Raw genomic sequence first — 16302 nt, 5'->3', positions numbered from 1 at the left:
TAGCCTATCAGAAGCTTCTAAAGCCATGACATCATGTTCTGGAATTTTCCAAGCTGTTTAAAGGCACAGTCAACTTAGTGTATGTAAACTTCTGACCCACTGAAATTGTGATACAGTGAATTATAAGTGAAATAATCTATCTGTAAACAATTGTTGGAAAAAAAACTTGTCATGTATAAAGTAGATGTCCTAACCGACTTGCCAAAACTATAGTTTGTTAACAAGAAATGTGTGGAGTGGTTGAAAAACGAGTTTTAATGACTCCAACCTAAATGTATGTAAACTTCCGACTTCAACTGTAGCTGGCTTTGGAGTGGTTTGGCGTGTTTTATTATTCCTAAACAAAGCCCAACATCCCCAGTCATTCCCTTAAAGACACCATCTAACTAACTTTTAGTGTGTGTCGTACCGGCGCTGGGGGCATTGGGGGACTTGAAGAAGCCCACCACTCCCTTAGCATGGAGGCCTGCAGAGCGCAGCAGCACAGCCTTGGTACGAGAGTTCCTCCAGCACACCACAGGGAAACGGTTCTGTCTGTAACAGCGGGAGATGCGCTGGATGGTGGAGTCTGGGATGCTCTGGGGCACGATCAACAGGCCGGGGTAACTGGTAACACACACAGACAGAGAGAGAGAGAGCGAGAGCGAGCAGAGGGAGTTAGGGTCGAGATGACATTCTGTTCATGTCACTGCAGAATGTCATGACCACAAGATAATGTCATGTGTTTAAATATATTTGTTCATTGGCCACTGCATATCAAGTTCCATCAAAGTAAAACGAGTGAATGTTGATTTATATAAATGTCAAGATCAAACGTGTACATTCAACCAGAATCCAAAACTTAGACTAAACTCAGGAAGTTACTTGAAACATGGTCCATATACGGTTTGACCATAAACCTACCACATGCAATTGAGATTCCCTAAAAGCGAAGAGTATCGAAGGGGCGTGTTTTTTGTGAGTCCCACATGAGATTTGGCGGTGAACCCGTCGTAAAAACATGTTCTATCTGCGGTTGGACCGTGAACTTACCTCCTGCAGACGGTGTACATGCGGTTGACGGTGGAGATGCGGAAGGGCTCGTTCTTGGAGCGCGTCAGGCTGTTACTGAGCGTGCCCAGTCCTAGCCGCTGATAGTCACGGCAACAGGCGCGCTCTACCACGTTGCTCATGGTCTGTCTGTCCGAGGAGCGGATGGTGGAAGACAGGGTGAGGGAGCCCTGGTCCAACTCCTCTGAGACTGTAGCAGACACACAGACAGTCAGAGACAGTGTACACTGGTCTACTACATCAGGTCAAACACTGTAGAGACCATTCAACATTTTAATTTCTGAAAGTTAAACAGCAACTCAAGACTTTCACATAAAACATGTATTTATGTCAATGCGTGGATCTTGCACCAGTTGCGTGGAATGCGTGGATCTTAAGTCAAAATGCCACCCTAAACCTTGACGTTGCTACTTGAGTTGTCAACACCATGGCCTACCGGAGAGCTCATCCTCGTCCAGCTCTGACTGCAGGCTGCTCCTGTTCTCCCAGGTGGGAGGTGAGTACTTCTTCCGGGTCACATGCTGTCGACCGATCGTCCTCTTGGCGCTCTTCACCAGGTTTTTGGAAAGTGTCCTTTGGAAGGGTGGAGGGAGAAAAGGGAAGAGGAGGAGTAGAGAGGGAAGAGAGAGATGTAAAAGGGTTCAAAACATAGTTAACTTCAGTTAAAGCTAAACTTTATGACTTCTACTTCCTGGGTCACATTCATTTGGGCACACCATAGCAAAACACTTTGCAACAGAAAATGAAAACAAGCGTTTCTTATTGAACAAGTTTAGATCGCACCTCCCTGTTTTGGCCTGTTTGCTTCCATTTCATGTCAAATGAATACAACCCTGGTTAGAAATGTAAAGGTACAAATGCACTGACTGGGTACTTAGAAGTTTAATTAACCAGTTCATTAAATCCAAGGCACATCCCTAATGCAGACTCGGCGGTAGTCTGTATGCATAATTAAAGCTAATGAATGCATTAAAAAGACTGCTAGTTGTGCCTGCTCACTGCTGCAGGGGGGTTGGGCCCGCATTGTCGTGAGGTTAATATCAGTGAATGAATGGAGTCTTTTAGTGGCGTGACGACTCGGGGAGGAGATGGAAACACCAGGGACAAACATGGAGGTGCCATCACTGTTTCCACTGCTGCATTACTCAACAGATAGAAGCCAGCTCTCTGAGAGCTTGTGCTCTTTTCATACCCCAGATGAGAGAAGGGGAAAAATTAGGGACAGGGAGAGAGAGAGTGGGGGATGATAAAGTAAAAGGGAACTCTGGGGGTCTACTGGCAGTGACAGTGGACAGAATAGAGTGTAGGATGTGAAGCTGCATTCCTCTGTACTGACCCTGCCTGGAATAAGTCAGTGTGCAGCCAGCAGAACTAAACAGTCTGCATGCTATATGGACCATTTGTGGTTACACAAGAACAAGGGTTCACACTCACTGAAGCATTTACACTCGCAAGCAGAAGGTCTATGAAACCTGTTTAATGAATACATCACACCAGACACTGACTTTAAATCAGAGACCGTCAGATAAAAACGCCCAAGGTTTGGATATATTCTAAACTGTCAGGACGGCTATGAAATGTAGGGCAATAATGTGGACTACTATATCTCCAGAGGCTGCTGCTTGGGACAGGCCTGATATTCAGCTCACATTACAGTGCTGGGGTGTCATCTGTGACCCACATCCTTTAGTGAGTAAGCGCTTTTTAATTGGATGTTCTGTACTTGACCTGGAGGATGTGAGAGGAGTGAAACGTCTTACAGATTTACACTCTCTCATTACTAATAATCTGCCGACTGACGATAAAACTGGAGCGGTACTGACGTTTTATACAACGCTGATGTGAGTTGAAATGTGTTTGGCATGTGTATGCTCTTCCTGTTTCCTTTTAGTGTTGTTTTGGTTCTTGTGGTTGACGTGCGTGTTCGTTATATCGGTCTTGTCTTACTTTATTGACTGGTTCTTGTCCTTGGTCTTGTGTTCGACCAACGTCTTGCCACTCTGGCCCACGGTGAAGGCGAAGGTTCCCTGGACGTGCTGTGGGTAGCGGAGCTTGTGCATGTGCTTCCGGAACACCTCGGCCAGGTCCGACGCCACCTCCTCATCAAACGCTATCTTCAGCAGCTACAGGAGGAGGAGGGCGATATTAGGAGAAGTGTCAAAAAAACACAAATGAATGAGTGTTCTGTCAAATTTTAAATGGAGAGAGTTACAAAGCAGAATGAGAGTGGGGGGGTGGGAGTAGCAGGGTTGAGGGAGGAGAAGCTATGAAGGCCTAGGGGCTTGGTGCTTAGGCAGTAGGGTGATGGATATGAGGGTGGCAGGATGGAGGGTAGAGGTGTACCTGGAAAGTGCAGGAGCGTAGCTGAAGACCCTCCTGTATGAACTGGTCCATGGACAGACTGACAGAGATCCTCTTCTCCTTAGTCAGGGAGGCGATGGGGAACGACCGAGTCACCACCTGCTCACCCACTGCACAGCAACAACACTCAGGGTTAGAGAGAAAGTGTGTGTGCATGTGTGTATTACTGCTAACATGTGTGTGCATGTTTGTGTTTTCAACACCCTCTTACCCAGCGGGTCGTTAGGCGTGCCCTTGAAGATGAGGCGGTAGGTGGTGAGGAAGATGGCCCCCTCGGCAGGGAGGAGGGGTGGACCTCCCAAGGCCCCCGTGGCCTCCTCCCGGCCGTCTGAGATCAGGTGCACCCGCATGCCGTCCATCACCAGCTCCTCCCCCGCCAGAAGAATGGGCCTCAGAAGCTTGGGCTGCAGCACGAGAGAGGGAGGAGTGAAGGAGAGAAGAGGAAAGGGGGAAGAGATTGGGGACAAGAAGAGACAGGGAGGGCAGAGGAAGAGAAGGAAGAGGTAGATGTGGGGTAAAGAAACGAGAAGAGTTGATAATTGATGGAAGGAGAAAAGAAAGCAGATTGAGTAGCGGGACATGGTAGGTAAGGATGAGAGGGAAAGAGAGAGACAGTAGAAGAGCTGTTAGTGCTCTATGTCCAACAGAACTCAAATGTATAAGCCATCCTTACATTGGTGGTTCTATATTTCAAACCAAATTAGAGCAAATTCACCACAACAAATGGCACACGTCAATCCAGATGCATGTTGAAGCACAAATGTATCACGACAGACAGTTGAAAACAGAGACATCAAAATGGAGACATTTGATTGCAATTTGTTATTTTTGTTAATGTTACATAACATAAACGGTTTGCCTAAATCTCAATTGGCTGGTGGGATCTTGGCAAAGACAACCCTGATGCTCAACAAGTAAAACAAGCAGAAGGGAAAATACAGCCATGTTTATGTGGTTATTTTTATAAAGTTGGATATGAAACCATTCAAATCTCTTAAGACTGGTATCATATAAATGGCAATTTTGAGTGGTTTAGGGTTTTCCCTTTAGAAAGAGGTAACATGTTTAACAACCATTTGTATATTTTCTCAAATTGTTCTCACAAAATCATCTAACAGCATTCTTGGATGTATGGAGAGGTATGAAGAACGGCAGGTCCAGTTTCTGTTAAAGACCTATGGACCATTTGGCTCAGGGCATTGACATAATTTCCTGTCCCGAGCGACCCTGGAGAGGCCTACGCTGGGGCAACTACACCAAACAGAGCAGCTCAACTCATAATAGAAAATGAAGGCACTCGCTTTGTAACCCATTTCATAATGTGTTGTGCAACAGCTAATACCCTGGGTCCAGCTCATTGGGAGAGGATTTAACTGGAATTCATATGATATGAACGCTCACGCAGGGGGGGGAAAATCTAGAGCATTCTGGGAGATGGAATCAGGTCAAATGTGAGGCGCTCTCTGAGGTATTATAAGATGGGATAAACACAGAAAACTCACAAAAGGTGAGATCCAATTAGACTGATATCTGATACAGGGCATCCCTGAGCTCTTGGTTAATGCATATGCTAGGACACTGCTTAGTTGCCATTAACACAGCAGACATGCCAATGATGCCGTGCTAAGCTACCATCCCTCTCCAACTGCTGGCAGAAAACTCCACAGAACAACCAGAGCAAACTGCACCCTTCTGTCTGAAGGCACAAGTCAGTGACACATGCTGTAGTCAACCAGGTCACTGAGAACTACAACCTCCAGCATGCACTGCTCAGGCTGTTGTCATCTACCAGGTTCATGTTCAATAGGCACCAACTGGAGAACATGTAATGAAACAGAAAATCCACATTCTTGTTCATATTGGACAAAGTCAGGTAGTACCACCTCCTTTTCAAAACATTTTCTCGCATTTAGTTCCAACTGAACGAGACCCCGGCTTCTGAGAGGAGGAGGGGAACTACATCAACCCAGCATGCACTGCTCAGACGTATTAGTGTGAGTCACACATGGTGCTGTCGCTGGGACAGACGTACCTGCCGTGGGCGTGGCACTGTGACACTGAGCTGCAGGGATTGGTGCAGAGGGGGTTGGGCGGAGCTGGCCTGGGCTCTGCGTGGCTTTTGTCCAGCGTAATGTAAAATAAGGAATTGGTTACCTTTTGGATCGGTGGCAGTCGCTTACTCTCCCTGTGGACTGCATCCAGCGTCTCGATGTGCATCTGAACGATATCTGTGGAACAACAGGAGGGGGAGAGAGAAACTGATTAAAACTCTCTCCTAATACACAATTTGAACTCTTGAGAAAACCTGGGTCATATTCATTACGGAACACAGTAGCAAAACTAAAATAAGTGTTTCTTATTGGACAAGTTCAGGGAATCCCTCCCCGTCAGTCCTTTTCTTCCATTAAGTGCCTAATGAATACAACCCTGATCTGTCAAGGAAAGTTCACAACATGAGCGCCAAAAACACAAAATGGAGGTTCCACCTGGTATCATGGTGTGTAGTGCCTTGAGGTGCTCGTTGGTCACCCCACTCTCGTTACACACTTTGTCTACGAAGCGGTTGATAAATCGCACCACAGAGTTGGCCACGTCAGAGCTCTCAGCGTCCTCAAAGCCGCTCTCTGTGTCGTAGCTCTCCGCCATGCTGCCAGCAATGCTAAACAAAAACAACAAAGGCATCTTAGGAACGACCAATATGAGCTTGAACTTCAATGTTAAAGTCTTATCCCTAGGCATACGTTTGTTGCTGGTTCCACTGTAAGATGTTACAAAGCTGCCCACTGTTTGATAAGCTGTTTTTAACATGTCTGTTAGTGAGAAAGCTGTTGGGTATGTTTTTCTGTCTGTGTGTACACGTGTGTGCCTCGTCGTTGTTGTGTGTGTGTGTGTGTGTGTGTGGGTGCGTGCGTCCCCCACCTGTTGGTATACCTGTTGGTGACGTAGCTGTTGCTAACACTCTCCACGTCCCCTATCCCGGACCTGTTGAGCAGGCGGTTCTTGCTGGTGTCCAGGGGCAGCAGCAGGTAGGACATGCGGTTGGCGTAGTGGATGGCCTGGCTGAACACTGTGCTCTCCTCCTTCTGCACGCGCTCACTCTGCTGCTCCTTGCTGAGCGTGGGCCACAGCCTGCTCTGCTCTGACGCCAGCTCCAGAGCACCCAGCAGCTCCTGACCTCCCGCTGCTGGACCAGACTCCTGCTGACCGCGAGACTGGGGGGGTGGAAGGGGAAAGATCAGATGGGGTCAATGTATGGATGTACTCCAAGGACTAAGTACCATTATCAAGGAAAAGGCCTCGGTTGTGTTTTCATTACTGTGTTTGATACTAATATACAGGAGCGTTAGCTTAAAAAGGTTCTGCTTGTTGTGTAATTGTAGGGTCTGTTCTTACAGAGGTGGACTGCTCCCCCCCGTCTGCCTCCAGATACAGGGCTCTGATGTGGTTCTGGACATCACTGTAGAACATGGCCTCCCAGAACTGCATGTTAGTCCACACCATGTGCTCCTGCACACAGCTGTAGGCAAACTGGGTGATGCCCGCACCTAGTTTCTGCCAGACAAACACACAAGGCCACACAGAAGCTTTAGAAACAGACTACTTTAAAGCTATGATAAAGGACAATGATTTGTTTCTTTTGTGTTGAATAGAGATTGTTTGTTTTTTGTGACTTACCCTGCAGAAGGCCGTGACCAGGGGAAGGAGGATGGCTGCAATACCGTGTTCATCCATGTGGGAGCAGTCCTGAGTAGGAGAATAGAGGTCAACATCACCATACTCTCTCAATGTCAGCCATGCAAACACACCACAGATTAGGCTCCATTATTCAGTGCGTGATCTTATGAAAATATAAAGGCCTCCATTGCAGTGTAAAACTAGGTAGCATGGTACTGTTTTGAAAAAGTCCAAAGGAGTTAACGTTATTTCTTTAGGAACTCCTTCAATACAGCCGTTCTATGTACTGAACCCGACTGTGTGCTGCGGTCTACAATAGAACTTTGTGTAGAAGAGGAGAGAATTTTCTGTGGCGTCGGCATGTACCTGTAAGGTGCAGTTCATCATGCGGACGATGTAGTCAAACTGCTGGTCATCCAGCACAGCTCGGTTCTGCAGGACGTGCTGGTTGAGCTCCTGGGTCAGACACACCCTGGCCGCCCAGCCCTTCAACGCCCGCAGTACCGCTGGCATCAGCTGGGGGGGGGGTTGCAGACACAGGACAACATTAGGAGATGGAAGGGATTTTTATATATATATTTTTTTATCACTAGACTATCATGTAGGTCAAACCTCTAAACTAGCTATAAATTGTTAACACCTTTATCATTCCAAAATGGCCGTGCACTGAGATGCTGTTGTGGCCTTGTCTCTCACCTTCTTGGCCTCCAGCATCTTGTTGTCAAATATGTAGGTAATGCAGTTCCTGACCACCTCCAGCCTGCGAGCGCTGTTAGCCAGGACATGACCATGCCTGTCCACAATGTCTCCTGGAGGAACACCACGACTCAGTGGTTATTACATCACACTCATCAGTCTACACTGAATCCAGCTCAATTAAACCAACACTGAGAGATAGATGGGTCACACAGAGGTTGTCCGAACACAGTGGACTGTCTGGGGGGGCCTGTCGGGAGGACTGTCTGGAGGACTGTCTGGTGGACCCGACACACTCATGAGTCTATACTATAATCCCACCATCTCATGCCTATACTGCTCCACCCCCCAGCCCACACTATCCCCATCAACCCCCTCCAATCAGTCTTTCCCACCAGCTTGGCACACTCACCCAGTGGGGGTCCGGAGGGCACCATGCCTTTGAGCTCGGCCTTGACCACGGGTGGTGCGGTCTGGAGCTTGGCGGCGGCGTGGTCGATGAAGAGCTGGACCGTAACGTCGTCCAGCGGAGGAAAGATAGCCAAGTTCTTGGGGTCATTGTGACCAGGGCTCTCAGCTGGCCGCTGCACCTTATGCATGGCCACGGCAGGGTACGGGTTCTCCTGATGGGGGGGAGAATAAAAAGGGGAGACCATAAAGGTGTAGGGGGAGAAAGGGCAAAGAAAAGAGGTAAGTGGTCTCCTGTTATTTTAGTTACTACATTACATAGATGGAGGATCTTAATTTGACCTATATTGTCACAGCAACAGGATTTGAACGCTTAGTCCATAATGTTACTTGATCGGTGGTTAGGTTATTAGCTCGCCAAAAGTAGGCTTCATGAAAAGTGCAATAGGACGATTCCATGTCAGCATGGCCCGAAAATATTTTGGGTATCTCAGATTGTTCATAGAAACTTTATTGGGGGGAAGGATGGTTGATACTCTTCGTACATTGTAACACAAACCATTTTGAGAAAATCCTGAAAGTGAAAATTTCAGGCCCTTTTTAGACCTGTATATGCCTCCCCTGTAAGACCCAATGATCCGTGAACCGTACATGATACAGACATACCTCTTAGTGTCATTATACTTCCTTATAGTGTTCTCGAAAATATGGAGTACCGATACCTTCTGAAATACAATTTTACACATGAATTTATTCAACATTTTTAGACATCGTTTTAAACAATATACTCTACAAGCAATGTTACCTCCCAAAAATGTAGGCACTTAACAAATTTCAGGTCTGCTGAGCACAAACTTGAACTTTGTGAAAAATCTGTGCAACTCCTAGTGCACGTTTACTGTGAACACAGAGGCTGGACTTGCTTTAAAATACAGTTAACAGTGGCCATGTAGGCTACTGTGGATATTTGATTATAATGTAGGCCTACCAGGGTGGCCTACCATCAAAAACAATGGAGAAAATGCATCCCATAACATTTTAACATGGAAATAGCTGTTCTATCATTCAGCCTACAATAGCAGCTAATGTGTGGTGTCCAACGTAGGCCTACATTCCATGAGACTAAAAGAATACATGTAGGGATTGCCAATAACCTGTTTATGCACTTGTCCTTCAGACAACAAGGTGACTGAAAATGTTGTGTTTGATATAAAATGTATTATTCCCATACCATTATAACACAGAATAAGACAAATTATGCTACCCTCTGTCTATTGGCTACTTAGCTTATTCAAGCCTGTCTCAAAATACTACACTGCCCATTTAAGACAGAAAAAAAGCTCTTTATCTGACTTGCTTTTCAAAGAGGTCTAGAACTGCACACATTTTGTTCTCTTGCAGGAAGCAACCACTCCGCCATTGCTGACTAGAAATGTGCTATAACTGGGCTAATAACTCATTTAATAGCCAAGAATAAGAACAAATGTACACACCTGGACACATTCAAAACAAGCGCATCTACTCACTATCACTCATGCTGTAAACACAGTCCAGTTAAAAGGGAATGGCACAGTTCCATATATGGCAATGATCTATTTGCATATAGGGATACTGCAGCTCTGATTGGTTATGGCGCACCAGTCTGTGTAGAGTATGGGACTGACTTGTTGATAGTGTTAACTAAAGGGGAAAACTAGAAAGTTAAGTGAAGTTCAATCTCGTGCTTCTCTGTGCGAGCTGATATTTCTTCTGCGCGGCAATCCCGGGGGAGCTGCGCACGCGCAGAGCATAGAGGGAACATTGCCTACAAGTACATCAAATTTCCAGTGTGGGTTCTCTGCTACTTTTAAAGTTATGATACATTTTATGAGCACCACCAATACAATGAATGGGGAAATGAATTCAAAGGGAATTCCCTCTGCTGGTGATTTGCTGAATGTGCAATCCGACATGAGGCTGTGATTGTTAATGACCTATTATGTCAATTGCAATGTATAAAATTGATAATTTCTTCAAAAGTAGCAGAGATCCCACATTGGAAACTTTGTGTTTTAAGAGTAGGGTTCCAAACAATGTATTAAAATAAACAAAATCAAAAAGGGTACTTTTCAGATATGAATAGTAGTTTTAATGTTGAATAAATTAATTTTTTTATATTTTAGAATCAAGACATACCCCATATTTTAAAACACACTATAAGAGTATAATGACACCAAGATGTTGTCTGTATCACGTACAGTTCACGGATCATAGGGTCTTATAGGAGGCATGTACAGTATAGGTCTAAAAAGGGCCTAAAATGGCTACTTTCATCATGATTTTCAAAAAAACTATCTGTGATACCAAAAATATTCTTGGGCCATGCTGGCGTGAAATCGGCCAATACTGTTAAAATAACCACGTTAGTGTGGGTTTTCAGGGAATTTTACGCAAATCACAAAGCTCATCAGCATAAATTCTAAGCAACAAAAGGGTGATCAAATTAAGATCCTACATCTATAAATAAAATCAATAAACATGTTTTTCATTTTTTTATGCACAACATACGTTTTTGAAGAGCTGCTCGGCCAGCTCCTTGATATGGTTCATGACTTTGTGCGGGCTGCACTCCTCCTGGCGAATACGCTCCACCTGATTGGCTATCAGCTGTAGACACAGGAAAAGAAAAACATAAGTTAGAATGCTTTTTCCTTCACATCTTTACCACTGATTGGGGAGGTGTGTGTGGGGGGGGTGCTCACGTCATCGAACAGGTCTGTGGGTCTGTAAGGTGGCCCTCTCTCCGATATGAACCCAGCGAACGCCATACCGTCAAGAACCTTCATCAGGAAGTCATCCTCAGTCAGAGCCCTCTGGCCCAGGAACGCAGCCTGGAGGAACACACACACACTCTCATCAGTCCTGAGATTCTTGTTCCACTCTTCCTTTCTAAGTGTTAGACTCAAAACAGTTCGCAGGTCTGTTTAGAGCTAAATGTTTTTCTCCTCCAGGCAGACATTAAAGTGATATATTCCATTGTGTTCATAAAGACCGTAGTTAGTTCCAGGCTTGTATGAACACAACGTAATATATCACCTTAGGAATTAAGTTCAGAGAGGTAGAAGGTGATGTGTACCTTATGGAAGCGGATGACTGGTTCAGGGTGGATCCGGATGATGTGCAAACACCAGCGATAGCCATGGAACAGCTGGCCGAACAGCCACAGAAACACCGCCCGGATCTCCTTATCCTGCAACACACAGACAGGGAATTATAACATACTGAGGGGTAAGTATGGGACAGCTGGACAGTAAGCCTGGGAAAGCTCAGAAATCCAGAGACCTTGCTGCAGCATTGCCCCAAACAAAGGGACAGAGACTTTCTCACATTTACATTTGAGTCATTTAGCAGACGCTCTTATCCAGAGCAATTTTATTAATTCTTTTTCCACACACACACACCTTCCACTGGGGACAGAAGGGCTCTACATTACCTGGATCTTGAGTGTGGAGGGTTGTGTGGAGGAAGGGGGGAAGGCATGATCAGCTATCTCCAGCTCTGGGTCCAACACCTACAAACAAGATGGCAAGAGTCACATTACAACAACATGGATAGAGATATCATCTAACAGTCTTCTCATTACATCCGTTCAGTTCATCAATATTATTCAGTACATAAATCCTACAGCAGCTGCTGCTACATTTTGGCATTCGGACACCGCTTCATCGGGTATCATAAATTACAATACGCTGTCAGAAGCTTTTAAGAAGATGAGAATTCTTGGAAGCCCCTCTCATAAATGAGACCGATGTGGCTTCAGACTAAGCAGCAAAAGCCCATTAACTAAATTAGCTGCAGAATCTCCTATTCACAGTCCTATTTATGTTTGGGGATGGTGAGGTGAATTAATTCAGCTAATCGTGAAGAGAGCAGCAGAGTACCTAGATAAGCCCACACCCAACGGTTGCTGCCCAACCATCTCTAGAAGCATCACTGCATCAACCTTCACCCACCACCCCCCTCCACACACACATTACACTCCACCAACCCCCACATAACTTCTCCAGATGGTTAAACAAATTAACTATCCCTCCAGTTGCAAAAGCTATCGCTTTTCACACATTGCAATTATCCTCTCTGTGCTGGTCTGGGTGAAGGTCACTTAGACTCAGGCCTGTTGTTATGTGAGCCGGCTGGGGGGCTGAGGCTTGGACAGCGCTGCACAGAGATTGACAGTGCACAGACAAATGCAGGGCGGAATGGACCCCACGATCACACACACTGTGCTTCACTGGTTATGGAAGGAAGCATGTGTGCATACACATCACATGCACATAAAGTGTTTTATTGACTCAGGACACAACAAAGGACTAGCACTTCCAGTGAAATTCGCCCTGCATTCCAGGGCTCTGGTCTCATTCCAGCCACGCAGGGTCACCGGGCCAGCACTACAAGTCTCTATGGCCCACACAGGTTAGGACAGAGGGAGACAGGGGGGAGAAAAGAAAGGAGGACAGAACAGAGGGAAGTGGGAGAGGCCTGTATATTGTATTGTAGAATGGTCAGGTCCCATCACAGGACTGGTTGTTCTGAGATGGAACAATTTTACAGTCCCTATTACTTACCAGAGCAGGTATTGGCTGGTACCTAGCTCTTTCCACTGTGTTGTTTTTCAAACATCTAGGAATGTTTAAACATGGTAATGAAGGACAAGGGGGAAGTATACTGGTTGAGGAGCAGCTCCTTTTCAATGTACCTCTGACCGAGAGGACACAATAATAGCCTAACCCTGTCTCATTCTCTCTCTTTTGCCTTTTCTTGCTTTCCCTCCTCATTTGTCCCTCCCTCCTCCTCTCCTGTTCAGTCTAGCCGTAACAGATTGGCTAGTAACCATGCAGATTGAGTATGGCTCATGTTTCATGCCCTCCAGCCAATAGAGATCATAGAGACCAGCCTGAGATAAACCCCATTGGCCTCAGACAGACAGCCTTGGAGAGTTACAAAAGCATTAACACTGTATACTGTCACATGTACTAATATATAATTCACCACGGACTTGTGTCAAAAAAACAACCCAAAATGGTTCTTCTATAACAGTTAAGAAAAGTGCCAAAAAGCTAATTAAGTACGCATTTTGAGCAGTTCCGAGCAATGTCGGTCTGGCAATATTCTGAGTAATCTACGCAAGTCCATATCAAATGTTCCATCATATTAAAACATACAACTTGACTCTTATCCTGATAAAGAAATGAGGGGAGGAAGACATTTTTATCGAGGGAATAATATGTTCCCAAATATTTCTCATGTGGGACAGCATGTCAGATTCTATAATTCATTTTCTCCCTCTGGTCCAACTCTGATAACACAAACACACACAGTTTGGGCTGTGGGAATCAATGTCATACAGGCAAACAAAAAACTCCTCTTTTGGCTCCAGATTGTAGTATCATTTCATTCATTGAAGATGGGAATATCCATTCTTTCATAATTCGTTATTGGACTACTGTGTATTACAGTAAGCTCTGCACGTGCCAACTCACACCAATTGTGAAACTAAAAACAGACATATCCTCATGAACAGTTCATGACTGCATTGTTTTTATAGTTGAGTCTCATGGGTAATTTCAATATTGTAAAATATGATATTGTTTTATAGGGGTGTGTAATGGTAGTTCCGATACCTTACAATTAAAATGTAAGATTGTGATCAAAGTAATTTCCCACAAACACATGATTGCTTACAATATCAACCAGAATCATTCAATAAATAAAATCTGAATAAAATCTGCCACCATTTGTTTGTTGTAGCTAATGATGGGAAAGCAATGGCTCTCCTCCACATAGGAACAAAAGCATAAACCAGCCACAGACACCAATGATAGGCAGGCCCAATCAGAAAATCAGATTCGTTTTACATAACAAGGATCTTATCTTAACAAGAGGAATTTCCAGATTGTGCTGGCAGTGAGAAGCTCGATTACAATAAGGAACTTGATCTTATTTAGAAAAGGAGTTGGTTCAGAAGTAGTAAATCAACATCTCAATGTGGTGCTGTGGTTAAACCACTATAGCTGTACATGGTTCAGGGTAATGCATAGTGGGAGTCCCTGAGTTGGGTTAACGTGCTGTACTGGTATTGGTGACTCCGATGTAGCTGTATGACGTGAAGGTGTAGAAAGAAGTCTGAAGGGTGTTGTGGTGAGGTGTGAGTGTTGTCGTCACGGTGGTTACCATGGAGAGGGCGGTCTGGGTCTGCTGCAGGAGGGGGTCGGGGAGCAGGGAGATGTGGACACACTCCGGGATGGTCACCGTGCCTCCGTCTAGGTCAGCGATGATCACGTCCAACTGTAGAACAACACACAGACGGCTCAGTCAGTGCGATATCTTTGATTGATCTTGTAAGTGATCACTGTACTGCATACTGTACATGAGGCTAAGTGTGCTGATTGAGAACAGTAGTGACTGACAGAGCCACAGACACACACAAACGCTTCTGTCAACAGCTGTTCATTACAGAACTTTACCTAATGCAGCAGTGAAATGTACCTTTTAACAGGCAGTTGGGTTGCCAAGGCGATACCCTCTCACCCCCTTACAATCAATCGATCTATCAGAGCCATGTGACTGTATAGTATACTATATTATACAGACAGGCAGTCCGTTGTTAAAAGTCATTACATAACAAAGCATGGCGAGGGACCACATGTAGTTTAACGCACCCTAACCTAGACCTCAGAAACATGACACTAAAATGACTGTCTTTTCATAGTCCTAGTCCCAATCTGAAATGTATTTAGTGCCTAGCCCACTACTGCTATTTTACCTGCCTTCATTCTAAAATGTACCTTGTTTTTATTCAATATCGTTTTGTATTCTTTTTTCCTCAGAGCTTTGAGATAACTAATGAAAAGCGATATACAAAATAAATGTATTATTAGTATTATTCATCTTAAATCATTCGTTAGTCCTTAATTACAATAGGAAACTTTAAGTCATCCAACTGGATATAGAATGAAAATATTTAAGTTACATGTATATTGCTAACGTACCTTGGCATGGTTTACAAAGACCGTTGTGTTAGTACTGAGAGGTATTTAAGCTAAAAGAGGTTTCAGATGGCTAAAACACAGCAGGTCTGGGTTGTTGAGTGAGATTAATTATAGATAAGGAAAGAGGGCCAGAGAACTGACAAACATATCCAATAATCAAGATCGTACCACAGGCTGTCAAAGTATGGGGGGGGCAACACAGAATGAAGATGGTCTTTACTGGCATCAGATTGGCTTTACAAATGCATACACTGACGGAATATATAAACATGATATAGAAAATAAATCAAAAATAAGTATTGTAGATTGGAACATACGGTCATGCTCCCCACCAGTTCCTGGGTCTCGGAACGGAAGAAAGAATTGACCCCGATGATGAAAGGCGTGGGCGTGCTCAGCACCTCCAGGAGTTTCCCCGGCAGGATGGGGACGTACGTAAAACTGACGGGAGGGAAAACAAGAGGAAATCAGATTAATCAGGAATTAGATTAGGAGATGGTGATAAGTGAGGAAATCACAAAATTACCCAAACTAACAGATATCTTGTTAATCTTGTTAATCAAATCCCTGTAAATTCACAAAAGACATCTATGAACCTATTTTACAATGAAAAACCCACACACACACACACACCTGTATTTGAGGGGGAACATGATGGCCAGTAGTGCTCTGCAGGCGTCTGTTAGTCTCTGGTAGCTGCTGGACAGGAACAGGATTTTGTGTTCCGTCAGAGCAGCACAGAACAGATACAGGACGTTCACTATACCTGAGAGCAACAGAGGTACAGTATTCACTTTACCTGCAGGGAAAGACCAACTGCGGGGATTGTAAAGATCAAATGTATCTTCAAACAAAATGATCTAACATGCAGGCATGAAGACATATCTACAACCAATACCCCAAAATGACAAAGCAAACATGGGTTCTTACATTTTTTTGCAAATTTATAACATATAGAAATACCTTATTTACATAAGTATTCAGACCCTTTGCTATGAGACTCAAAATTGAGCTCAGGTGCATCCTGTTTTCGTTGATCATCCTTGAGATGTTTCAACAACTTAAATTGGAGTCCACCTGTGGT

General features: G+C 44.7%; 1 protein-coding gene across 9 annotated transcripts in view; it reads right to left on the bottom strand.

Annotated features, from left to right (window-relative positions):
• The window catches only part of LOC139565776 (myotubularin-related protein 5-like), a 74931-nt gene that overhangs the window by 14681 nt on the left and 43948 nt on the right, over nt 1-16302 (bottom strand). For 5 of the 9 annotated variants that reach the window (XM_071386316.1, XM_071386321.1, XM_071386320.1 and 2 more), the window contains 21 exons: nt 15852-15984; nt 15536-15659; nt 14401-14514; nt 11663-11740; nt 11306-11419; nt 10932-11060; nt 10738-10836; nt 8195-8405; nt 7783-7895; nt 7453-7602; nt 7087-7155; nt 6805-6963; nt 6331-6623; nt 5898-6070; nt 5566-5639; nt 3623-3815; nt 3394-3521; nt 2998-3173; nt 1487-1623; nt 1033-1240; nt 392-606 (listed from right to left, as the gene is read on the bottom strand). In XM_071386316.1, coding sequence (XP_071242417.1) covers nt 392-606; nt 1033-1240; nt 1487-1623; nt 2998-3173; nt 3394-3521; nt 3623-3815; nt 5566-5639; nt 5898-6070; nt 6331-6623; nt 6805-6963; nt 7087-7155; nt 7453-7602; nt 7783-7895; nt 8195-8405; nt 10738-10836; nt 10932-11060; nt 11306-11419; nt 11663-11740; nt 14401-14514; nt 15536-15659; nt 15852-15984 — 3090 coding nt within the window. The remainder of the gene's footprint in view (nt 1-391; nt 607-1032; nt 1241-1486; nt 1624-2997; nt 3174-3393; nt 3522-3622; nt 3816-5565; nt 5640-5897; nt 6071-6330; nt 6624-6804; nt 6964-7086; nt 7156-7452; nt 7603-7782; nt 7896-8194; nt 8406-10737; nt 10837-10931; nt 11061-11305; nt 11420-11662; nt 11741-14400; nt 14515-15535; nt 15660-15851; nt 15985-16302) is intronic. The other 4 variants (XM_071386319.1, XM_071386325.1, XM_071386318.1 and 1 more) reach the window with 3 other exon arrangements.

The sequence above is a fragment of the Salvelinus alpinus genome, chromosome 37, assembly GCF_045679555.1.
Source record: "Salvelinus alpinus chromosome 37, SLU_Salpinus.1, whole genome shotgun sequence".
In the NCBI taxonomy this organism is placed as follows: Eukaryota; Metazoa; Chordata; class Actinopteri; order Salmoniformes; family Salmonidae; genus Salvelinus; species Salvelinus alpinus.
The sequence above is the reverse complement of the archived record's forward strand: the minus strand, read 5'-3'. Positions and strand labels throughout refer to the sequence as shown.